This window comes from Boleophthalmus pectinirostris, unplaced genomic scaffold, assembly GCF_026225935.1.
Source record: "Boleophthalmus pectinirostris isolate CB_2022bp ecotype Guang Dong unplaced genomic scaffold, ASM2622593v1 HiC_scaffold_23, whole genome shotgun sequence".
Lineage (NCBI taxonomy): Eukaryota > Metazoa > Chordata > Actinopteri > Gobiiformes > Gobiidae > Boleophthalmus > Boleophthalmus pectinirostris.
The window spans coordinates 32159654-32184491 of NW_026571207.1; the positions used below are offsets into that span (position 1 = coordinate 32159654).

The following is a 24838-nucleotide window of genomic DNA, read 5'->3' on the forward strand; positions in this document are numbered from 1 at the left end:
TCTGTTTGTTTGTTTGTTTGTTTGTTTGTTTGTTTGTCTGTTAGCAACATAACTCAAAAAGTTATGGACTGATTTTGATGAAATTTTCAGGATTTGTTGGAAATGTGAAAAGGAAGAACTGATTTCATTTTGGGGGTGATCCGGAAGAAATCCTGGATTCTGGATCACTTTGAAATTTTAGTTAACATTGTGGTAAATGGGGCCAAAAATTTTGTTTCTCAATATCTCGGTTAATTATTGACCAAACCCCATGAAATTTGACTCAGGGATGGACAATGGGATCCTCTTTCATATTCCAAATTGAAAGATAAGAGACAAATATTTATGGAAAACACAATTAATATGAGGGGGACTGTAGTCCTTGGCGGAGGTCTGCGCTCTCTGAGTGCTTTTCTAGTTTATTTATTTTTCCATTTATACCATTTGTACCAGTGGAAGCACACTAAATTGTAAATTTGCCTTGACACCCTCTTGAGAAAGCTTTAAAGTATTCTGTTACAATCTGTTTTGGACATAGTCATTTTGAATTTAGCCCTGTGACGTGCTGCTTATCTCCATGGAGATAGACAAAGTTAATGCCATACCACTGAACATTCCAGCCAAACAGATAACATCTCCATGGAGACAAGCAGTTGGCAGACCCTCCGCGAGAAAAATTAGCACCATTAACTACCAGTAGTAGTTAATGTAGTAAAGCTGTAATGTTTTTTTTATTATCCTTGTAGGGAAATTCTTCTCTGCATTTCACCCATCCTTTCAGGAGCATTGGGCAGCACATGATCTTGTTGCTAGGCTTGGTCAGGACTGCCTTAGCTGGAGGATTTAACGTATATATACGATACTATATCTAAAACAAACATGGCGATGCCGTCAGAAGTACTTCAGACTATTTTAGTGGAAAGTCTTTGCTTGAACACCCTGATCACTGGTTCCATCCCAGACTGATGTGTAGACCTCTATTCAGAGGCCTACACATATCAATCATAACTTATATTCTGTGCAGGTGGAGTTGAGTTTGTGGAACACTTGCACATACAAAGCTTTATCCTTGTGTCCCTAAACGCCTCGTGTTGTGTTCAGGTGGTGTTGGACCTGTGGGAGCATTTGGACATGTGCAAAGAGGGACAGATGTCGTGGTTGAGTCGACAGTTGGACGAAGCAGATTTCATCATCACAATCTGCTCCAAAGGACTTCGGTAAGACTCGGAATTAAACTGGATCTAATTCAAAGGGCCTATACCCAATTTTTCCCCCATGTATTTGAGTAAAATCTGCCTTGCCACAGTACAGATATATTTTAAAAGCAGCTCTCAGAAAGTCCTCGTTTGCATGCTAGTTGTTGTTAGTCTTGCCATCGTGGCTACTGAAAATAGAGAAAAGCTCTCATAAACTTATCAAAGTGAATATTTAAGATGCCTGGAATGATTTTGGACCAGTTTTTCCAACTTTTTAATTAAAATGTTGCAATGTAAATACATCTCAAATTACATTCTTTACAGTTTTCCTTGTATAAGTAAGGTTAATGTTTTGAGCTACAAAATCTTAGGTAAATGATTAAAAACTAAGGATTATGGCAGTCTTTATTGCATTTGAAAACCTACAGCAGGTGACAGCATTTTTACGTTTCAGTTTGTTGGTTCTGGAGGCTCCAGAGTGGCACCAATACTTTATAATGTACAATAGGGAAGTAATGTCATCTGTTTAGCTATTTTTGTCAAATTGGTTCATGTATTTCCAAATGTTGTGCCAGGTATTTTGTTGAGAGGAAGAGTCGTCGTGGAAAGACCCCCGTCGGACGCCGCGGCAACAGTAGCCCCGCCCCCAAAGACAACAGGCCAAACGGCAGCGGTGAACGTCCAGCCTCCAAGGACAGCGGACCGATCGGCGGCGGCGGCGGGGGTGACTTGTTCCTGGTTACCGTGGCGATGATCTCGGAGCAGCTGCGATTGGCCAAACAGAGCGAGAAGGAGCTGAGCCGCTTCATGGCCGTTTATTTTGATTATTCCACCGAGAACGACATCCCCACAGCGCTCAGCCTCGCTCCAAGGTGAGTTATGTGTACAGCTAAGACACCGTTTAATTTAAAGGGCCCATATGACACTGTTTTCCGATCTATGGTATAATGTTTCTTCATCACAAGCACACCTGGAGTTGTGTTTTGTTTCATTCCCACGTGCTTAACACACAAACCTCCATATTTATTCTTCTCTCAAAACGTAGTGCTCCATTCTGTTTTTAAACTCCATGCACCTTCACTAGAATCATGATTTCAGCCCTGGAATTGCCAATCTCTACTGAACTAAAGGTAAAAGGTAGCTATTACCTTGAAAAATACCACTACAAGACATCAAAAGGCTTTGGAGATGTAGACAGACTAATAATAAAGGCTTACTCAAACAATGTGAATGAAACAAATCACAATTCCAGGTATGTTTTTAATTAGGTAACGGCATTATAACACAACTTACAGCTCACAAGGGTAAATTTTTATGTGATACAGGACCTTTGAATGTATTTAGAAAAAGTTTTACAATGCTTTATGACAGGGCTGTAAGTGCATCAAAACAACATAACAAACTTAGCAATTCATAAACACTATATTTATGAGTTTCAGATGACATCACTGATATCTATAGGCCAATGTTATTAATACAGGTGAGGGGGCAGCTAAAATGTATATATATTTTTTTTTAAATGAGGTTAGTGGGACTAGTTACTAATAAAAATCGTCATTGTGGATTTACCTTTTTGATATTTCATGTCAAAGTACAATGAAATCACCAAGGAAATCTGGCTCTTGCCCCTCATCTGGCAGTATTACCTTATAGAAGCTGAAAACCCCACATAAGTTTTTAATTAGTTCCTAAACCTTCTTTTGCTCAGCTTGGCATTCGTATTTTATGTTTTAGGACTTAGAATAATGTCTGTATTTGTAAAACACTTTAAAAGCAAGAGGTTTGTGATCAAATTTGAGAGCTCCCTCTGCTGTCAACAATATGAAAAAACAACAACAAAGGAGGGAGCAATGTGACTGACCTTTATACAGATGTAGTGAAACACACATTTCTGGTGAGGATTTATGGACTTAAAGCTACAGTGTGTAACCTTTTTAAAGTAAAATAATAATAATATTTATAATATATCCATTTAGGTTGTTATTGCACTGAAAATTAAATGTTAAACATGCATCTTTACTGTGAACGGACTTGCATCTCCACAAACGTGACTCTTCTTTGGCTTATTCCTGCTTGTTTCATTGAAAATATTTTTTCTTTTGGCTATAATATTCCATTGGAATTCCATTAGTGTGGCAAAACTTGTCTATTTCCATGGAGAATGTTCAGAAAATTGCATACTGTATCTTTTAAAAGAGACTTATCCATTCAGATTGAGCTATTTGGGGAAAACTGAAACTAAATCTGTGTTAGATTGAGTAGATGTTCTTATTTTAAGGCCTTTTACAATTATAATTGACTAGCAAAATAATGTTAGTGGGAGGCCTATTGCAAGGCTTTGAGATATTTTCAAATACAAACATACAAAGACATAATAATTATTTCGAAGACTGAAGATAACTAATATAAGGTGGAGATTTGCTGTGCCAAACAATATTTATTTTAATTTATTTGACATCACAACACACTTTTCCAACTTGCATACATATATTTTTCTTTTCCAGGCTGAAGTTGATGGACCAGTTGCCACAGCTCTTCTCTCGTCTGCACTCGTCTAACTCTTCTCTGTGGGACGGAGCGCCCCATAATGTCTCACGCAGGAACTACTTCAGGAGCAAATCTGGCCGTTCCCTGTACGTCTCCATCTGTAACATGCACCAGTTCATCTCACAGAGTCCTGACTGGTTCGACCAACAGCTGCACTTGCAAACAGGAAGTCCCGCCTCCAGCTCAGTTCCTGTTCCCTGCGAGGCCACGCCCACAGCGGCCCCACAGTCCAGTCTAGTCCTGAATGAAGTCACCGTGAAGACGCTAGAATCGGCGCCAAAGAAGAACCTGGTCTTGTTGGCACCAGGATCTGAACCGGCCCCAGCGTTCAGTTCCAGTCTAAGTCCGAGTTATAGTCCTGGTTACGAGTCGGGTCCACGATGCTCTCCTCTCCCCAGAGCCTCCTCCAGGTAAAACTCAAAAGAAAACCCAAAACATGTCCATACCTTTGAGACCAGTGATTCAAACTTTTCACATCAAGTGCCACCAAAGAAAATATTTAGCCTTCTACATACCAGCTGATCTATAATAGGAGTATTGATACTTTACACCTAATGCGACATGGGGGTGTGATGCTAACTCTAGGCACTTTTTTCATTTTTTTGTTGAAATCACCTAAACAGGACCATGAACGCTCGTATTGATCACAGGCTCCTGAAAATGTGCTGTTTAAATCCATTTTGTATTTTTTTCCTCAACTTTTCAGGCAAACAAAAGTTCAAAAGTTTACTAATGTGTGCATTGTGTCTCTATGGTAACCGCTGAACATTTTGCCATAGACATACTGTAAATGTGAGTCTACACTAGTCTTAAACAAGTCTTAAATGGGATCAATTATACAAATTTTTGAAGGCGTCCAAACTAGAACAAGTTAGCACGCCACTGTTTTTAGAATATTGAGTATATACTGTACTCAAAGTGGAAAGAGCTGATTAAAAATGTGTTAAACTTGAATCTCAACCAAGACATTTATAGGCACATAAAAAAAAAAAACCAAAAAACATTGCTATAGCAATTAAGAATTCTATTGAATGGTCAAAAGCCCTCAAGGATGGCGTATAAACAGAAAGCTGTGATATATACCCATCATCACCACCACGATAATGAGTATATGTAGCTTATTGGGTTCTTTTTAAAGACAATACAGTAAAGTGTATTTACCTTGTTGACATGTTTTGGCTGCCATCTTCAGAACTGTCCCTGGTGTTGGTGGTGACGTGTCGTATATCAGCTGTTGTTACTTCCTGTGGGCGTGGTCAGACTGATGGACCTGCAGGTCGCTCAGACTGACCACGCCTCCTGTCGCCCGGTGTTCTCTGGAGGAGGGTGTCCCAGGTGTGTGAAAGGAGGAACGCTCCTTCATCACGGTTAATGCTGTCCGTGCCTCGTTTCCTGATTTCACTGTCCTCCCCGATCCAATGACCCGTGCCCCGTCCTAATCCAGAATGTGGTTATTTCTTTTACTGAATCTCCCATTAGGACACCAGAACACAAAAAGACAAAGGAGAGCAGGAAAACCTCAAATCTGCCATATTGGTATAGATTGGGAAGGGGCTCGGGTCATTGGATCTTCAATGAGGTCTCCCTGAGGTCATTGGGCCTCAGGGAGGCCATTAAAATCAGGAAACGAGGTACGGACAGCATTAACCGTGATGATGGAGCTCTCCTCCTGTCACACACCTTGGACACCCTCCTCCAGAGAACACCAGGCGACGGGAGGCGTGGTCAGTCTGAGCGACCTGCCAAGTCCATCAGGCTGACCACCTACAGGAAGTATCAACAGCTGATGTACGATACGTCACCACCAACACCGGGGACAGTTCTGAAGATGGCAGCATGTCAAAAAGGTAAACATGTCAACAAGGTAAATACACTTTTTTTAAAAAGAACCCGAGAAGCTAGAGTACATAAGAAGTCAAAATGACCATCTTTGGTTTAATGAGTATATGGGTTGCATGATCCTTTTTAGTGTAGTGTTTTCAAGTGCCCCGGAATCACAAAAAATCATACAATATTAGAAATGTGCCAAAGGGCGAAAGAGGGATAGAAACAAGATCCTTTTAAATACCTACTTCCTTTTTGGTGATGTGAAACTCGCTTTAGTGGCTTTTCATAGTGGTGTTCTGTTGCTTTCTTTTAGTATCACAGACTTCTCACCTGTCCTGTTTTGTGTGTGCAGGTGCAGCGCCCCTCTGCCTGCTCCCTCCCCCTCTGCTGTGTCCTCTGTAAATGTCCCACATGTGAAGACTCCGCACCCTGTGGAACAGCTCAAACCGATTCAAGACCAGGACTCAGGCCCGGTCCAGGGTCTAGATCAGGGACCGGAGCCTTCGCCCCCTGAACCTCCCCCGCGGGATTCAGGGATATACGACTCCTCCGTGCCCTCCTCGGAGCTCTCCATACCGCTCATGGATGGGCTGTCACATGACCATGTAGACTCGTCCTCGTTGGCTGACAGCGAGTCCTCTTCCTCTGGACTTGGTACGAAACATTACTTTTCATATTAAAGGTGCATTGTGTAACTGTTCAGGTGAAGGGTCCATCACCGTCACCCAATCGGACTAAGTTACATGTCAGATCAGTGGAGAGGAGACCCAGCTCACTGTCAGAATGTCTGTTTTTCCAGGTATTTTTGAGCAATGAAACCACCTGCAATTGAATAAATATAAGGTAGAGCTGTTTAATGTCACACTGTGGAACATTCAAGGCAGAGCAATGACAAATCCATAGAAACAAGCAGGTGATGGGCCCTCCACCAGAAAAGTTGCACCATGCATCTTTAAAGCTGCAAGATAAATCTTAATCGAATCAAAATCACAATCTGAATTTGAACGGACGCAATTGGCAAACCCCAAAGCTGACATTTTTGAAGAGAAAACAAAAATAATAATAATTTTAAAAAGGTGTATAATTGTTACGTTCCAGCGGATGTCATCAACATTCCCTGGGGATGTGAAACTAACTATAGGCACTGCTCTGTCTGGTGTCTCTATTACTCAAGTTGGACTTTCATCTGAGCTTTAATTTCACACAATTTGACCATAAATAACTGATTTACCTGGAATTTGAGCTGATTTATGCAGTTAAAGTCCCTCCCAAATAACATTACAGTCACATAAACCAATAGTTTTTCCACTTAGATACTCTCTTTTTTTTGTTTTTGTTGTTGAAACCCCTAAAGAGGACCTCGCACTCATATTGACCACGGTCTCCTGAAAATATGTTGCCTAATCCATTTTGTGTTTTTTCTTGAGCTTTCAGACTTACAGACTAATTTTTTTTTTTTACTGTGTTTACTAATGTATGCATTGTGTCACTTTGGTAACTACAGAAACATCCCCCCATAGAAATACACGTAGAACACCCCCCAGTGGTAAGAGTAAGGAAGGAGATTATTGTTTCATGATGCCTGTAATTCCCAGACTTGTTTTCAAAGCATGATTTCCATTCTAACAAAGCACCATCTCTGTTCTTTCAGGTGATGAGGAGCCTCCCACTGTTTCCTCTTTCCTCTGCAGCGCCACCACTGTGTGTAAGGCGGAACTGCACCGACAAGAGGCCCCCGTGATGTCACTGTGAACGGCCAATCGGAGCAAAGGACTCTAGTGACGTCATCTGCCAAGCTTTTTATGAATGGACAAAATGGAGTTACTGAACATTTGTAACGACTTATTTGAAGGACTCGATTGGACAAATTTGAGCCTCTTTTGTTTTAACATAAATATTTACTGTTAATAATATTACATAGCACTTTGACGCAGAAATGCAGGAAGCCACAAAGCGCAGCACAGACTGTTACAAGCGTCCAATCAGGTCGCAGCAGCTTGATCACATGGTACTTAATGGACTGGCTTTTGTGACTTTTTTTTTTTTTTTTTCACTTATTTTTACAGCTCAAAAGCTTAATGCAGTTACTCATAGTTTGCATTTTAACTTGTAATAACTTTTCAAATGTCTGATGGAAAATTTTTACTTCAGTACTTTATGAATCTTTTATGAGTCTGGTCACTGTTAAATCTCCCAGAGTTCAGATGGGCGTGATTGACAGGTGGATTAGCCAATCAGGGACATGCACGGTTTGTCTGTATTAAAACAAATATGGCCATGGGAAGAAAAGTAATATCACGAGGAACTGAATTTTTATTTAAAAGTGTGGCTTTTTTTTTTTTTTTTTTTTACTATTTTAACAGTAAATGAAAAACTTTACTTCTGTAGAAAATCAAAGTTACATTTTACAAATCTTCTGTAAACTAGTGGTACTTGTTTAACTATTTCAGAATTCATCAAAGGGAAGTTCTTATTGGACTTTTATTCTGAAGGGACAACTTGGCGTTTCCTGTCTGTACAGATTTTATTTTGGAAATGTCTGATGTTTTAAATGTTTTTATTGCTGTTTATTAATAATTCAATATTTTTCTACATTTTATAGAGTTGTACTGTTTTATAGTACTGTCCTGTAGGAATAAATCATTTAATACAAACTGTTTGTTCTTGGTCTTGGAGCTAGTGAAGTTAGTGAAGACTTGTTTAAAGTCACCCACCAGGGGGCAGTAAAGATCCTCCAAGTTGAGACCCAGGTGCTGATGTAATTGCAGAGTAAAAGAGAGAAAAACTTGGGTCATATTACAGTATTGTTCACCTTTAAGACTCACAACTTTGAAGAAACTCCATGCAAGATTTTTATTTTTTAAAGGTGCAATGTGTAACTGCACAGTAAAAACTGGAGGGTTAAAATTTTAGGGTAAAATATTTCAGAGACGTTTTTAACACCAAAAGTGTTTTTTTAACTATTTGAAAGTTAAATGGGGGGTTGAGTTGGGGTTATTTGCCAGAGTTGATGTGGTTGAGGTTAATTCAACTTCCTCTAGTGTTAATTCAACTTCTCTTAGTTTTAATTCAACTTCTTTTAGCGTTAATTCAACTTCTTTTAGCGTTAATTCAACTTCTTTTAGTGTTAATTCAACTTCTTTTAGTGTTAATTCAACTTCCCTTAGTGTTAATTTGGCTCCTCCCATTCACCACTTCAAACTCTTGTGAAAGAAGACCAGTTTGAACCATTTTTTTTTTACATAATTTCATCTTAACTGAACCAAAATGAAGTAAAAATAAAATAAAACACCTCTGTGTGTTGTTTAGCGAAATCAGAATAACTCTACAAAGTGTTATCAGTTTACTCTCAAAACATGAATATAACTCTGGATTTCGAGGTTAAACTGGAACTTTGGTCCAGTGTTACTTAATTAACATTTCCAAAAATGTTAAATTAACTCTAGAACAGATTGGACTCATATAAACTCTGAGAAAATGTTAAAGTTGATCCTGTGAGAGTTAATTTTAACACTCCACTTTTTGCTGTGTGGAGGGTCCACCATTTGCTTGGATTCTGCTAATACTTTTCAGAGCAAGAAAATAATTGTAACTGAATAAATGTATGACAGATAAGTTAAAAGCCATAATGTGAAACCTTCTGTACAAAGCAAAACAAAACCAAAAACCAAAAAAACAACAACAAAAAAATCTTTGGAGACAAAAAGACTCTCCATCTGAAAGGTTACACAGAACACCTTTAAATTTGATAAACCTGCATATGAGGTAAACATGTTCAAATCAGATAGAGGTTTTACTGATAACAATTCCAAAGCAGATTTATTCGTCATTTCAAAAACACTGAACACGATGTCCCGATGTATTTATTTAATTAATTGTAATTGTGTTATTATTTTGGGTTTAAAAGGAGTGTTGTATTTATTTAGGAGCAGAAGCGCTGAGTCTTTTGATGCCTTTTTACAGTCGTCATAAATCCATAGGCGTCTCCAGTCCGATGGTTCAGATAATATCGTTTTTTCCAGATAAAACATGTTGTTAAAGTTGATAAGGAGCTTAAACTGTCAGGGGCTTGTGTCTGGGGGAGATTTACAACCGTGAAACTGGTTGAACAACGTCAGTGAAGCAGAGGAGAAAGGATTTAGCCTTAAAACAGCACAAAACGGACAGAAAGAGGGCCCTTCACAATAAAAGCACACGGTATAAACAAGACTATATGTGGACAGAAATGAAAATAGTAGCACTCATTAAACAGATAAAGAATTGAAAGATGGGAGAGTTAGATTATAAAAAAAAACATAAGATAATAAGGGATTTTCATAATAAAACCTTATTAAAAAATTAGAACCTATTACTGAGATTAACTGAAGTATTATTAACTCCTTTAAATTCAAATTTACTTGTGCAGCAAACTTTGAATTTTCCTACATTTTTACATGAATTCCACCTTAAAAATTTAGTTATTTATTCAATACTGACATAGCCATTGTATTGTATTCAACTGGATGTATTGTTTCAGGTGTTTAAAATACAAGTGTTAATCCTCAACATTTGTCCATAGGAGGCATTTAAAGGGGATTAGAGTCCAGAAAGGACTGTTTTAACTTTATTTCAAGTCCCTAAATCTGATTTTTAGTGGTTTTGGCTTAAGTGAAAAAGGAATTGTCAAGAATGTTCCACAGTATAACGTTAAACAGCTCTATCTTACATTTATTCAATTACAGGTGGTTTAATGGGTCAAAATTACCTAGAAAAACAGATATTCTGACTGTGAGCGAGGTTGCCTCTCCACAGATCTGATCTGTAACTTGGTCTAGTTTGGTCTCCATGAAGATAGAAAGGCTTAATGCCATACTGTGAAACATTCCAGACAAAGCAATAACATCTCCAAGCCATTTGACATACCCTGCACAAGAAAAGTTACACAATACACCTTTAAGTAATCTGTCTGTGTCTAAAGAGTCATAAAAGATCATTATTAAGATCTTATCCTAGTGCAAAAAAATAACCAAAAATGCCACTAGTACAAAGAAAAAGTGCCTATAGTAATTATCGTGACAGTCCTATTTACTTCTATTTATATTTACCTAAAAAATTCAAGTGGTATTTAATATCTGTTTTTTTTTTTCAGTGCAGAGGAGAGAGTATATCAAATCAAAACTACAAAACTACAGAGTCTCAGCTTCACAAAGAGCCCAGCCACTTGACTGGACTCCAAAGGGTTCACAAATAGACTTGCTTAAATCCTTGTTTAGTCTGGGTTAAGCCCTTGTTTAGTCCTGGGTTAGTTCTTAGAGTCTTTTAATTTTTATTGTCTTTATGCAGTAATTTTGTTTTACTAAGCTATATTACATGATTTTCTGATCTATATTATAATGTTTCCTCACCACAAGCTGGAGTTGTGTTTGTTTCATTCTCAAATGTTTGACACACAAACCCTGCAGATTTAGGCTGAGTTCTTTTCTCAAACAAAAAACACTCTGTTCCACTTTGTGATGTCATGCGGTGATACGATCAAGTGCTTCATTGTGTTTTTAAACTCCACACACCTTCACTAGAATCATTTAGATTATTTGAGCCCTGGATCTGTCGATCTCCAATGAACTAAAGGTAAAAGGAGATGTTAACTTGAAAACTGGAACTTCATGACATCACAAGGTGGAACAGAGCACTTTGAGTTTAGAAGATGCAGGCAGACCAATAATGTAAATTTACTCAAACATGTGTGAGTGAAACAAAACACAACTCCAGGTCTGTTTTTGAGGAAGTAACAGCATTATAACATGGTATAAAAAAAAAGAAAAAAAAAAGAGTCAATTTTGCATAATATAGTACCTTTTACCTACGTTGTCTTATTTCTTTCTTAAGTCCTAGTTAAGATCTGGTTTTGACTTGGGTTAGTCCAGGTGTGGTCCTTTTGTTTGTTTTTTTGTCCTACTTAAGTCTTGGTTAAATCCTGGTTTAGTCCCAGTTTAACTCCTGTTTTGGCCCTGATCCTGGTCTAGTTCTGCTGTAGAAGTATATCAATTGTGAAAAGTTACAAATAAGACCCACATTACTGCGAGCAAAGTGAAAATCTGACATGTTTTAGTTGGTTTTGGTGGAATACAGGAGTGGTTGCAGAGCTTGTTCCCACTTGTAATTAGATGAGATCAGATAATTAGGGAAGATCAGAGTCTCATCTTCACAAAGAGCCCAGTCAGCCCAGTTTGTCTGTGCTCCAAAGTGTTCAGAAACAGTTTCACTTGGACTAGACGAAGATTTTAGTCTGACGTTTTAGTTAAAGGTGCACCATGTAACTTTTGGAGCGTCTGTCTCCTGCTTCTCTCCATGGAGATACTGTCTGGAATGCAGTGTTGGGAAGATTAATTTTAAAATGTATTCCTTTACAGATTACAGATTACAGATTACATACACCAGAATGTAGTTTGTAACGTAATCCATTAAATTACTTAAAGTGAGTAATGTAATCTGAATACTTTGGATTACTTGATATTGTCATGCTTTTTAAAACTACATGAATGTAGCAACACATCCTGAAAATTCTAGGTGCTTGTCTTCAAATTGTCTGTTGAGCCCAAGTCTCCATGAACAGGCAGTTGTTTGCTGTAGAGAAGCAAAGATGAGGAAATCTTAACAAAATATAAGTCTGCTTAAAGACAATAAAAAGTCCAGTTTTTACTTAACCATATTAAAAATATTATTGATAGAAAAATTATTTTTATATGAGATCAGTGCTGCCTGAAATTATGTCCACCCTACTGTTAGGTATCACATTGTTTAGACCTGGTTTAGTCCTGGTTTTAGAACTGGTTTGGTCCTAGTTTACACTTGATTTAGTCCTGGTTTTAGACCTGGTTTAAGCCTAGTTTACACCTGGTTTAGTCCTAGTTTAAACAGTCCTGGTTTAGTCCTAGTTTAGACCTAGTTTAGACCTGGTTTAGTCCTGGTGTAGTCCTGGTTTAGTCCTGGTTTAGTCCTAGTTTACACCTGGTTTAGACCTAGTTTAGACCTGGTTTAGTCCTGGTTTAGTTCTAGTTTAGACCTGGTTTAGTCCTAGTTTAGACCTAGTTTAGACCTGGTTTAGTCCTGGTTTAGTCCTGGTTTAGTCCTAGTTTACACCTGGTTTAATCCTAGTTTAGACCTAGTTTAGACCTGGTTTAGTCCTGGTTTAGTCCTGGTTTACCCCTGGTTTAGACCTAGTTTAGACCTAGTTTAGGCCTGGTTTTAGTCCTGGTTTAGTCCTAGTTTACACCTGGTTTAGTCCTAGTTTAGACCTGGTTTAGGCCTGGTTTAGTCCTGGTTTACATCTGGTTTAATCCTAGTTTAGACCTAGTTTAGACCTGGTTTAGTCCTAGTTTACACCTGGTTTAGACCTAGTTTAGACCTAGTTTAGGCCTGGTTTTAGTTCTGGTTTAGTCCTGGTTTTAGTTCTGGTTTTAGTCCTGGTTTAGCCCAGAATGTGAAAACAGGAAAATACCACCATGTAATCTCATTTATTTCAACAAAGTAACTGTAATCCAATTACCACTCACTGAAACAGTAACTGTAACTGAATACAGTTACTCATAATTTGTACTCTGATTACATAACGCCGGTACATGCAATCTGTTACTGCCCAACACTGCTGGAATGTTCCACAGTATGACATAACACTTCCTTATCTCTACAGAGACAGCAGTTGACACCACAGGCTCAAGTTTAATGTCAAATCTGCGGAGAGGCGAGCCCACTCACAATAAGAATGCAACTTTTTAGGTCAATAAAAACCCACGTTATTGAGTAAATACAAGATACATTCAATGCCACACCGGGACATTCCAGACAAAAACAATAACATCTCCACCTCTGCCAGAAAAGTTACACAGTGCACCTTTGGGATCAGTCGGATTGATAAGTGGTTTCACAAAAAAAAAAAAAAAAAAAAAAAAAAGCACAAGGATCTATGTGAATAATAAAGAATTTCAAGTATGTTTGAATTTGACAACAGAGAGTTCAAATTTAAAAAGAGAAAGAAAGAAAGAAAGAAAGAGGGAGCGGGAGAGAGTCAGAAAAATCTTTAGGAATCAAGGAAATGTTTTTGTAATTAATTATTAAGTGAAAAAACCTGAACTTGTGTGCTTTAAGCCATGTTATAATGTTGTTACCTCATCAAAAACTGGAGTTGTGTTATGCTCTGTTCCACCTTGTGATGTCATGAAGTGGTAGTTTTTAAGTGAACGGCTCCTTTTACCTTTAGGCCAGTAGAGTTCTGCAATTCCAGAGCTGAAATTATCCAAATGATTCTAGTGAAGCTACAGTTCTGCATTAGACTTGGTTTGATTGAGTCATGATTTAGTTCTAGTTTAGTTCTGGTCTGGTCTTGCATTAACCTTTGTTTGATCCTTGTTTAGTCCTATGTTAGTCCTAGTTCAGTTCTGATTTAGTCCTGGTTTAGTTCTGGTTTAGTCCTGGTCTAGCCCTGTCTTAGTCCTGATTCAGCCCTGTGTTAGTCCTGATCTAGCCCTGTCTTAGTCCTGGTTTAGTTCTGGTTTTGTTCTGTTCTACCACTATCTTAGTCCTGGTTTAGTCCAGGTCTAGTCCTGATTTAGTCCAGGTCCAGCCCTGTTTTAGTCCTGTTTTAGTTCTGGTTTAGCCCTTTCTTAGTCCTTATTTAGTTCTGGTTTGGTTCTGGTCTTGTCCTGTCTTAGTTTTGGTTTAGTTCTGGTTCAGTCCTGGTTTAGTTCTGGTCTAGCCCTTGTCTTAATGCTGGTTTGGTTCTGGTCTGGCCCTGTCTTAGCTCTTGTTTAGTCCAGGTTTGGTTCTGGTTTAGTCTTGTCTTAGTCCTGGTTTAGTTTTGGTTTAGTTCTGGTTCAGTCCTGGTTTAGTTCTGGTCTAGCCCTGTCTTTATTCTGGTTTAGTTCTGGTCTATCCCTGTCTTAGTCCTGGTTTAGTTCTGGTTTAGCTCTGACTTAGTCCTTGTTTAGTCCTGGTTTGGTTCTGGTCTAGCCCTGATTTAGTCCTGTTTAGTCCTGGTTTATCTCTGTCTTAATCCTGGTTTAGCCCTGTCTTAGTTCTGGTTAGGTTTTGGTTTAGTTCTGGTTTAGTCCTGGTTTAGTTCAGGTCTAGCTTTGTCCTAGCCTTGGTTTAGTTCTAGTCTAGGTCTGTCTTAGTCTTGGTTTAGTCCTGATTTAGTCCTGGTTTATCTTTGGTTTAGTTCTGGTTAAGTTCTAACTCTGTCTTAGTCCTGGTTTAGTTCTAGTTTAGCCCTGTCATAGTCCTTGTTTAGTCCTGGTTTAGCTCTGGTTTAACCTTGTATTAGTCCTGGTTTAGTTTTAATTTACTTCTGGTTTAGTCCTGGTTTAGTTCAGGTCTAGCTTTATCTTAGTCCTGGTTTAGTTCTGGTCTAGGTCTGTCTCAGTCCTGGTTTAGTCCTGATTTAGTCCTGGTTTAGCTTTGGTTTAGTTCTGGTTAAGTTCAAACTCTGTCATAGTCCTTGTTTAGTCCTGGTTTAGCTCTGGTCTAGGTCTGTCTCAGTCCTGGTTTAGTCCTGCTTTCTAATACCAATGCACTCTATCTATATCTTGTGCTTTTATTTTGAAGGTGAGACTTGTTTGTCCAGGACCAGCCTCTCCACACAATCTCTGCTGCTGTGTCTTTTGGATCTGATCAAACCTGCTCCAACTTCATTCAAAAGAACTTTTATCTTTGTGTATTTTCATGATTTTGTGGATTATTTTCAAATCAGATGCAGAAAAATGACGACTGTCCGAAAAGATCCAGGTAAGGTTGTTTTTTAGAGTAAAGTAAGAAGCTGAATTCTTTGTTGACAGGTTTAATCTTGGTTATGTCTAGACTTGGTTTGGTCCTGTTTTGGTAGAGTGGAGTTGCTTTAGTCCTTGTTTAGTCTTGGTGAAGTCCTAGATTAGTCAAGGTTTGGTCCCTACTAGTTTAGTCCTGTTTAATAGTCTTATAGTTTTGGTCATTGGTCCTGCTTTAGTCCTTGGTTTTAGAGATGACATTTGTGAAAAGTTATTGGAAAGTGAGTTGCTTTAGTTCTTGTTTAGTCTTGGTTAAGTCCTGGGTTAGTTCTTGTTGAAGTCCTGTTATAGTTTATGTCCTAGTTTAGTCCTTTTTAAGAGATGTCAGCCACTTTAGTCCTAGTTTAGTCCTGGGTTAGTTCTGTGCTAGTTTAATCCCATTTAATATTCCTATAGTTAAGCTGCATATTGCTTTTGTTTTGTCTCGTTTAAATCCTGGTTTAGGCTTAGTTAAGCTCGGGCTTAGTTTTAGTCCTGTTTAAGTCCTGACCCTGGTTTAGTCCTGGTTAAGCGATGCCAGTTGCTAGGATAGTCCTGTTTAATAGTCCTGTAGTTTGGTCATTGGTCCTGCTTTGGTCTTTGTTTTGTCTTGGTTAAATCCTGAGTTAGTCTTAGTTTAAGTCCTGTTTTAGTCCTGGTCCTGGTTTAGTCCTGGTTTAGTTCTGAGGCTCCTACTACTTTAATTCTGTTTAATAGTTCTGCAGTTTAGCTTTATGTTGTTCTTGTTTAGTCTTGGTTAAGTCTTGGGTTAGTTCAAGTTTAAGTCCTGTTGTTAATTGATTTAGTCCTGGGTTAGTTCTGAGGTGATTTTACTAGTTTACCTGTGTATTTTTCTTGTTTATTCTTGGTTAAATCCTGGTTTAGTCCTATAATTTAAGTCCTATTTTGGCCCTGATCTTCGTTTACTCCTGTTTTAAAGACAGCACTTACAGAAAAGTTACAAATACTATCCAATATTTGTGACAGAAGAGTGAAAAATCTGATGTTTTAGTTGTAGTTTTTGGTTAAATAGGAGTGGTTGGGTTTGGGAGCAGCAGCAGCAGCAACAGCAGTGACTCAGAGGCTCCAGCTCAAACTCATGACTGTCTGCTTTTAATAAACTGATTTTTACAACTCGACTCTGCAAGAAAAACATGAGAAAAGCGCATTTAGAAGTGGGAAGAAGTAAGGTTTGGCCAAGTTCAAACCGTTGTGTAACACGCGTGAGATTGAAAGCAGTTTATAATGAAAAACAACGTCACTTTCAGAGTTTAAAGTTAAGTAAAGTTCATGCTGCAAGAACTAAAACCTATTCAAGTTAAGATCACTTGAATTAAGAAAGTTTCATCATGATCTGAGTAAATTTCACATGACAAGTAAAATTATCTACCAGTGGAATACAACTTTTTGTACTTAAAATATGAAAAAAACCTTGCTATACTTACAAATACATAAGAATAACAGCAGCTCTTTGGATGTAAAATAAGAAACTAAATCAAATGTTGTTGCAATGAAGAAAAACACTCTTATCCTATTGGTAGATCATTTTACGTTTAGGTTGAATCTACTCAAATAAAGTCAAATGTTACTTATTTAAGCCATTCTTTAAATTTACCTAGATATTGCTTTTTGCAGTGTAAGTCTTGCGTCAGAAATGTATGCTATATTAATTTTTTTTAGCTTAACTCTGTAGTAATTCACATTTGAGTAATACAACTACTTCTTCAGAACCCAAATCACTCTGTTTTAAGATAGGTGCTAATTGTTTTAAGCATAGTATAAAGTAAGTAAGGAAGGAAGGAAGGAAAAAAGGAAGGAAGGAAGGGAGTAACTAAGTAAGTAAGTAAGTAAGTAAGGAAGGAAGGAAGGGAATAACTAAGTAAGGAAGTAAAGAAGGAAGGAAGGAAGTAACTAAGTAACGAAGGAAGGAAGGAAGTAACTAAGTAAGGAAGGAAGGAAGGAAGTAGATAAGTAAGTAAGAAAGGAAAGAAGGAACGAAGGGAGCAAGCAAGGAATTAAGTAAGCAAGGAAGGAAGGAAGTATGTAAGTAAGTAACTAAGTAAGGAATGAAGGAAGGAAAAAACGAAGGAAGGAAGGGAGTAACTAAGTAAGTAAGTAAGGAAGAAAGGAACTAAGTAAGGAAGGAAGGAAGGAAGAAAGGAAGGAAGTACATAAGTAAGTAAGGAAGGAACGAAGGAAGCAAGCAAGGAATTAAGCAAGCAAGGTAGGAAGGAAGTATGTAAATAAGTAACTAAGGAAGTAAGGAAGGGTTGGAAGGAAGTAACTAAGTAAGTAAGTAAATAAGGAAGAAAGGAAGTAACTAAGGAAATAAGGAAGGAAGTAAATAAGTGAGTAACTAAGTAAGGAAGGAAGGAAGGAAGTTTTAGTTTATATAGTGTTTTTCACAGACATGTGTCATAAAGACGCCTTTACAGATCATTATTCATTCACTCCATCCCCGGTCCTGCATAAAGATCCTATATTACGCAAAATTAACTCTTGTAAGCTTTAAGTCGTGTTATAATGTTGTTAAATCATCAAAAAATAAAAAATAAAAAAAATACCTGGAGCTGTTTTTTGTTTCATTCTCACATTTGAGTAATCCTGGTTTATGAGTCTGTCTACATCTTCAAAGCTCAAAATGCTCTGTTCCACCTTGTGATGTCATGAAACAGTAGTTTTCAAGTAAACAGCTCCTTTTACCTTTAATTGAGTAGAGCTTTGTAGCCAGGCTGGTGCCACCTAGTGCCTCCACTCAAATTAATTTCTCTCCAGTGACTAGGTCAGGGATCAGAAGACACTAGACGGTTTGCAAGAACCCCAGAAGTGCAAGTTCAGGCACAAGACAATCAGCAAAGAGCCATATATTCTGTGTTGGCAACGATTCCCGAGATCGAGGATTTAAAGCCAGAACAGAGAATGTTTGGTGAATTTTATCAAGGGGAAAGACGTTACTGCCTTTCTTCCTATGGGATTTGGGAAAAGCTTAATATACCAATTAGCCCCATTAATGGCGCATTACATACGTCATGACCAAACAGCAGTGATTGGTTAAATGAAAAAAAGTACCCATCTACAGTTGAGTGAACGAATCATAACGCTGTGAGGTCAGACGGTCTGATGAATCAGGCTAAGAGATTGGTATTTGCAGGGCTGAAATTATACAAATGATATTAGTGAAATTGTACAGAGTTTAAAAACACAGTAAAACAAACACTTTATGTATTACCACATGACATCACAAAGTGGGACAGTGTTTTCTGTTTTTTTATAGAAGAACTCAAACAGAAAACCTAAATATGCAGAGTGCTGTGTGTTAAACATGTGAGAATGAAACAAAACAAAACACAACTCCAGGTCTGTTTGTGATGAGGAAACAACATTATAACAAAAATCAGAAATAGCATTACCCTTTAAGCTGCTTCTGTTTTTAGTGCGTCACCTGGCAGAATTTTGCACCCTCTGCTGGCTATTGTGCAGCTTTTTGTAACTTCTAACTTACGGCTAATTTGTTTTTACTTGTTTTCCATGCTTTATTAAATTTCATACAACGTCATGTAAATTCCAAGGCGGTTTTCAAAAGTTTAAAATGCCTGAACAGCTGATGCAAGCAGGCTCTCCTTCAGGCCAAATAAGAGGCAAGTTTGTGGTGTGAAAACGACCGCTTTGAAGTCACAAGGTGGGGCAGAGCATTTTGAGCTTTGGAGATGCAGACAGACTAATAATGCAGTTACTCAAACATGTGTGAATGAATAAAAAGACAACTGCAGGTTCTGTTCTCCAGGTTTTTTGATGAGGCAACAACCTTATAACAACAGCTCACAAGTCAATTTTGCGCAATACAGGACCTTTAAATTGTGAAGATTACACTGTTTACGTGGAGGATGTTTTCAGAGGTTATCAGTCTGTTGTCAGAATGGGTCTAAGTCCAAACTCATCCACCACATCTGTACAATCAATACAGATATAGACCTTATCTGAATCAATAGACAGTCATAAGCAAATTCTGTGATCTTACAATATCTCTAAACATCAAAAATATGCAGTCAGTCCTCAGCTACAGGCAGCAAGATCCTAACGCAGATCTGACAATATAAGGAAAGTGGGGTGTACTCTCCACAGATCTGACTTGTACTTTGTTTGCTTGTTCTCCCTGCATGTCTCCACGCTTAATCTAAATCTAAATCTAAATCTAAATCATTAGTAGAGCATTCAGATCCACTGGTTGTGTTGTTGGCAGTGCGATTCCAGCTCTCACAGATGAATGCAGTCATTGTGTCCTTGAGCAAGACACTTAACTCACCTCAACCCTAGTATCTGTGTACACTGGTGTGGCATGTGAGTGTGAATGAGTGAGTAGTTCCTTGAGTTAAAGCACTTTCATTGCTTTGAAGGTGAAAAAGAGATGCATAAAAGTGTGACCATTTCACATGCTTTGACGCCACCTACTGCCTCCATTCAATTCCATTTCTCTCCAGTAGGGACGGGCATGATTAGTTGATTAATCGATAATTGATCATTAAGAATTTCATCGATTACGTTCATTTTAATCAACAAACAGAATGTAGGTTGCTGTGCGTAGTGTGACCAAACAGGTCTGTACATGTAGCTCTGTGCACTCAGAAGGAGCGAGACACAAACAGTCAGTCAGTCTACAACACAGGTGTCAAACATGCGGCCCAGGGGCCAGATCCGGCCCTCCAAGACCTTTAATCTGGCCCTCGACTGATTTTCTACTAAAATATTTTTATTATATTTTTTATTAAAATATTGTTAATTTTCTGCAGTGTTTATCATAGCAGTGTCCTCTGTACGTGGCCCCTCCCACCAGAGCAGCACAAATGAAGACTTGTCTCTTTCCAAACGCTCTTAAAGGACGATCGCTTTGACTGTTGACCGTGACACCCTCATCAGAAAAATGTCAAAAATGAGAAAAGTGGACGCAGAGTGCAGGATTTTCTAAGAAAATTTACTTATTCCTATTTATACAAGTTAATGTTAAACAAGTTCATGTTAAAACATTGTGTTGAAATTGTAGGCAAGGCAAGGCAAGTTTATTTGTATAGCACAATTCGTACACAAAGTAATTCAAAGTGCTTTACAGAATAAGAAATATAAAAACAAATCAAAACATAAATAATCATGAAGATTAAAATTAAAAAAGAGAGACATAAATTGGAGAGAAGAGTGCAGAATGAAAACCTTTCAGTTATATGCACAGTTAAACAGAAATGTTTTGAGTCTGGATTTAAATAGCATCACAGAAGAGTCTGTCTCACATGTTTAGGAAGACTGTTCCAGCTTTTAGCTGCATGAACCTGAAACGCTGACTCCTCTTATTATATATAATAAATATATAAATCTTATATAAATAATATAATAAAAAAATGTTACGGCCCCGGGACCAAAATGAGTTTGACACCCCTGGTCTACAACGTCCCGAAGCGCAAATGCGTATTTAACGATGTTTTTTACAAGAAAGTCCATGCTTTCCATTCCAGTTGGGACAAGTGTGAGGCCATATGCACAGTGTACAAAGCAGCACATATGTTTCTGTGTCCAGTGGGAGAAAGTTTTGACGAGTCCCCACCTCCCACCTCCCGTACGGTGTCCTGCTTTTGACAAACGCAAATCTGGTCACACTAACCTGTATTCCACTGAGTCGTGTCCTTTAATCTGACAGAAGTTGAACCGCATCAGCGCACAAGAGCTGTTATTTTTTCTTCAGTTAGTTTATGCAAATTAGCCATACGGTTTTAAGTTTTGTTTCTGTAAGACTTGCTCAAATCTGCATTAAACACATTATAATGTCAAACGGGCTGATGTGGCTCTAGAGTGGTTACAGTTTATATGTCGTAAAGTTTAATTTATTTTTATTTTATTTTATACTTACTTATTTTATTTTATATTTATTTATTTTATACAGATTAGTAGTGCAGATAATAATGATGATACATTTTAATATAAAAACTTTAATGATTAATAGATAATCGATCGTTAATTCTCCCGACAATCGATTAAGAAAATTTAATCAAATGCCCATCCCTACTAACCAGCTACTAGGTCAGAAATCGGAATACACTTGACAGTTTGCAAGAACCCTGGAAGTTGTAGACCGTGCACCGGCCAATCAGTGAAGAGATGTGAAGCCATACTGTCAACCTCAAGCGCCTGTCTGGGTCCCTTTTGTGGTACAGCACAACAGTAAACAAAACAGTAAAGATGGATGTAGACAAAGCCATACATTCTGTGTTGTCAGCGATTCCAGAAATTGAGGATTTTAAGCCGGAATAAAAAGAATGTTTGGTGAATTTTATCAAGGGGAAAGACGTTATTGTCTTTCTTCCTACGGGATTTGGTGCATTACATACGTCACGACCCAATAACAGCAATTGGTTAAATAAAAAAGCACCCACCTGCCGTCGAGTGAATGAATCCTAATGCTGCAGGGTCAGATGGTTTCCACAAAGTGAAACTGGAATGAATCAGGCTAATGCTTTGGTAGTTTCAAGGCGAATCAATAACATCTCCATGGAGACAAGAAAGACACGGCAGACCCTCCACCAGAAAAATTACACAGTGAACCTTTAATGTAATATGAGATCTTAAAATTTTGCATTATACTGATCCCTGTCAAAATGAGTAAATCTTGATCAAAAGAAAATGACCAAATCTTAAAATAGCCACTAAATGTTATTGCTAATCTATATCAAAACATGGACTCAGTATGAAAAGAAAAATGTGTGAAAAATTATGTCACAACGAAATAAACAAAGACGATTTCACATTTGAATTTGTGTGTAACATAATTACCTTAATTATACCTGTAATTATAAAAGCGTCAGTTGTGCGGGTGTAGAGCTGAACCAGAAGAGCAACATTTCTCTGGTACAATAGAAACACTGAGAGTTTGAAAGGGTCAAATGAATCTGTGGGTTTGGCTGCATTCCTCTCCGCTGTCTGCACCTGTGTCTACCTGCAGCTCTGTGTTTGGAACTGTATTTAATGTGCCCATGACACTTACAAATTTTTTTTATCAAAACACAGTTAAAGGGCCCATATTACGCTATTTTCTGATCTATCGTTCCTCATTAAAAATCTAAAACAGACCTGGAGTTTTGTTTTGTTTCATTCACACATGTTTAACGCACAAACCCTGCAGATTTAGACTGAGTTCTTCTATCAGACAGAAAACCAGACAACACTTTGTTCCACCTTGTGATGTCAAGTGGTGATACAGGAAGTGCTCCAGTGTGTGTTTAAACTCCATGTACCTTCACTTATCATTTGGATTAGTTCAGCCCTGGAATTGGCAATTTCTACTGGTAGTTGTTAAATTGAAAAGTGGTGGTGGAATAGAGCATTTTGAGCTTTGGACATGTAGACAGACTAATAATACTGGATTACTCAAACATGTGTGAATGAAACAAAACGGGTAAGTTTCTGATGACATAACAACATTATGAAATGACTTAAAACTCACAAGAATATGGCAATGGTTGGCAAAGACGATTATCCAGACCAGGATGAAAAAATGCATAGCACACTCGGTTGGCCGATGTCCAAAAGCTTTTTTATTAACAAAATAACGTTTCGGCAAAAAAAAGCCTTCATCAGATATTTTTCTTGTCTTGGACCACAACAAAGACGATTATCCAATCAGAAAGCAGAAAGAGCCTCATACAAGTCCCTTTGGGTTGCCAGTTCATTTGGGTTGCCAGTTCCAAAGCTGAAATCCTGCTGTTTTGTTCCAGGTGGAAGCTGCAGAAGAGGCCCTCGCCTTCACTGCAGCCTGAAGCAGCCTCGCCCGTCCGAGGGGTGAGTAGGAAGTTTTATTATTGAATGTCTCTCCAACTCTCCATCCCCATTTCACATCTGAATCTGTTCAAAAAATGTAATAGATGAAATGCATGGAATTGCTTTCAGAATGCAGATATTGAAATGGACGAAGTGCCCTATACAAGTCCTGGTTTGAGCCCAGTTTAGTCTTTGGTTCTGTTTTAATGCTCGCTAGTGCCTTATATGCTCTACTTTATTGTAACCTCTTCTTGGGTTTCTGCTGTTGTATGAAACAGTTTGATAACTTTTTTCCATTCAGAAGATATCAGATTTTGTTTACAAATGTAATCACTATGGCAGTAGTCTTAATTTTTATCCTTCTGAAACCTTGATAGATAGTAGTACAGTATTAGTACAGTATTCTGCTGAAGCCAGTCCCTCGTGGTGGTCGGTGAACCTGCACTTGGCTCCAGTCTGTTTTTCCCGTTGATGCTAATATTAGCGTTTCACCGTATCCCCCGACAACCGTCACTTCCTGTTTGTCCAACGGGAACTGCCTCAACAATGGCCCTGCTCCCCGTCTGTGGTCCAACTATAGTCCACTCAGAGACAGGTCCAAGGAAACCCTCCAGAGCTCAGGAGGAGACTGTGTTAGACCCGGGTTAGTCCTGGTTTAGTCCGGATTTAGACCAAGTTTAGTCCGAGCCCTGGTCTGGTTTAGACCTTGTTCAAGCCCAGTTCAGATCTGGTTCAGTCCTGGATGGTGTTGGTGGTCTCTAGGATGTAAAAATGGGCTGTTGTCTCTTTGTCTACTACCGGCGGGTGAGTCCTCTTTCATTATATTTTCTCAAATTCATGCATCTAATTAATAAAACTACATTTACGGGCTTGTCAAAGCTTCTCAAAGACTACACTGTGGTCGTTGTTCACTCACTCCACACTCAGTGGTGGTAAGATACTACTGTAGCCACAGCTGCCCTGGGGCAGACGGAATGAAGCAATGCTTATGACCCCTTGTTCTCTGTATCTCGCATCTGCAATAATTAAGAGCAAATTTGATCTTGATTCCCAGCATCCTTTCATTTAAAAGTGGAAACTGGGAAATCCAAATCTACGTATGAACTAAATTTGACTAAAACCAGGACCAGGTGAATGCACCTTAAACTTACACAAAAACCAAGACTGAAAATGGGCTGAGCAAACTTAAAATCCCACCTTGTAACTTTTTTAAAACCAAAAAATATATTAAAATAAACGCCTCCTTACTCTGAGCCTGACTGAGCTCACATCTCCACAAATCTGACTCTTATTTGGCCTGAAGGAGAGCCTCCTCCTGCTTGTTTCCATGGATATGTTGTTCCAGTGCCTATAACAGACACACTACACTAGGACTAGGACTAACCCAGAACCAAACTAAGACTAAACTGGGTCTAAACCAGGATCTGTCTCCATAGTAACAGTGTTGTATTGTATTTGTCCCTTATGTAATGTCCGCTCAGTCTCGATCAGTTTCCGTTCTTTGTCTCTTTGAGTTTTGTTTAAGAGTCTGTCCATCACAGAGTCACATGTTTATCTCCTCACCGGCTCCACTGCAGGAGAAACACTAAACAAACAGAAAACTCTCAGAAATCATCTTCAGAACTGTTATGTCCAAGGCAGGGCTGTCAGAATCAAAACACAAATACTAATTAAAACTAGATACTCATCTGAACAGATGTCCTTTCTACAAGTATA

At 38.3% G+C, this 24838-nt stretch overlaps 2 protein-coding genes across 4 annotated transcripts in view; both read left to right on the plus strand.

The window, feature by feature from the left end:
- il17rd (interleukin 17 receptor D) overlaps positions 1-8062 on the plus strand; it is a 44101-nt gene extending 36039 nt beyond the window's left edge. For both annotated transcript variants that reach the window (XM_020922095.2, XM_055159650.1), the window contains exons 12-16: positions 1081-1196; positions 1751-2047; positions 3680-4132; positions 5902-6203; positions 7201-8062. In XM_020922095.2, the coding sequence (XP_020777754.2) occupies positions 1081-1196; positions 1751-2047; positions 3680-4132; positions 5902-6203; positions 7201-7301 (1269 nt within the window). In that variant the 3' untranslated portion in view covers positions 7302-8062. The remainder of the gene's footprint in view (positions 1-1080; positions 1197-1750; positions 2048-3679; positions 4133-5901; positions 6204-7200) is intronic.
- A 7100-nt stretch (positions 8063-15162) lies between these two features.
- arhgef3 (Rho guanine nucleotide exchange factor (GEF) 3) overlaps positions 15163-24838 on the plus strand; it is a 33334-nt gene continuing 23658 nt past the window's right edge. For both annotated transcript variants that reach the window (XM_055159334.1, XM_055159335.1), the window contains exons 1-2: positions 15163-15308; positions 23080-23143. In XM_055159334.1, the coding sequence (XP_055015309.1) occupies positions 15274-15308; positions 23080-23143 (99 nt within the window). In that variant the 5' untranslated portion in view covers positions 15163-15273. The remainder of the gene's footprint in view (positions 15309-23079; positions 23144-24838) is intronic.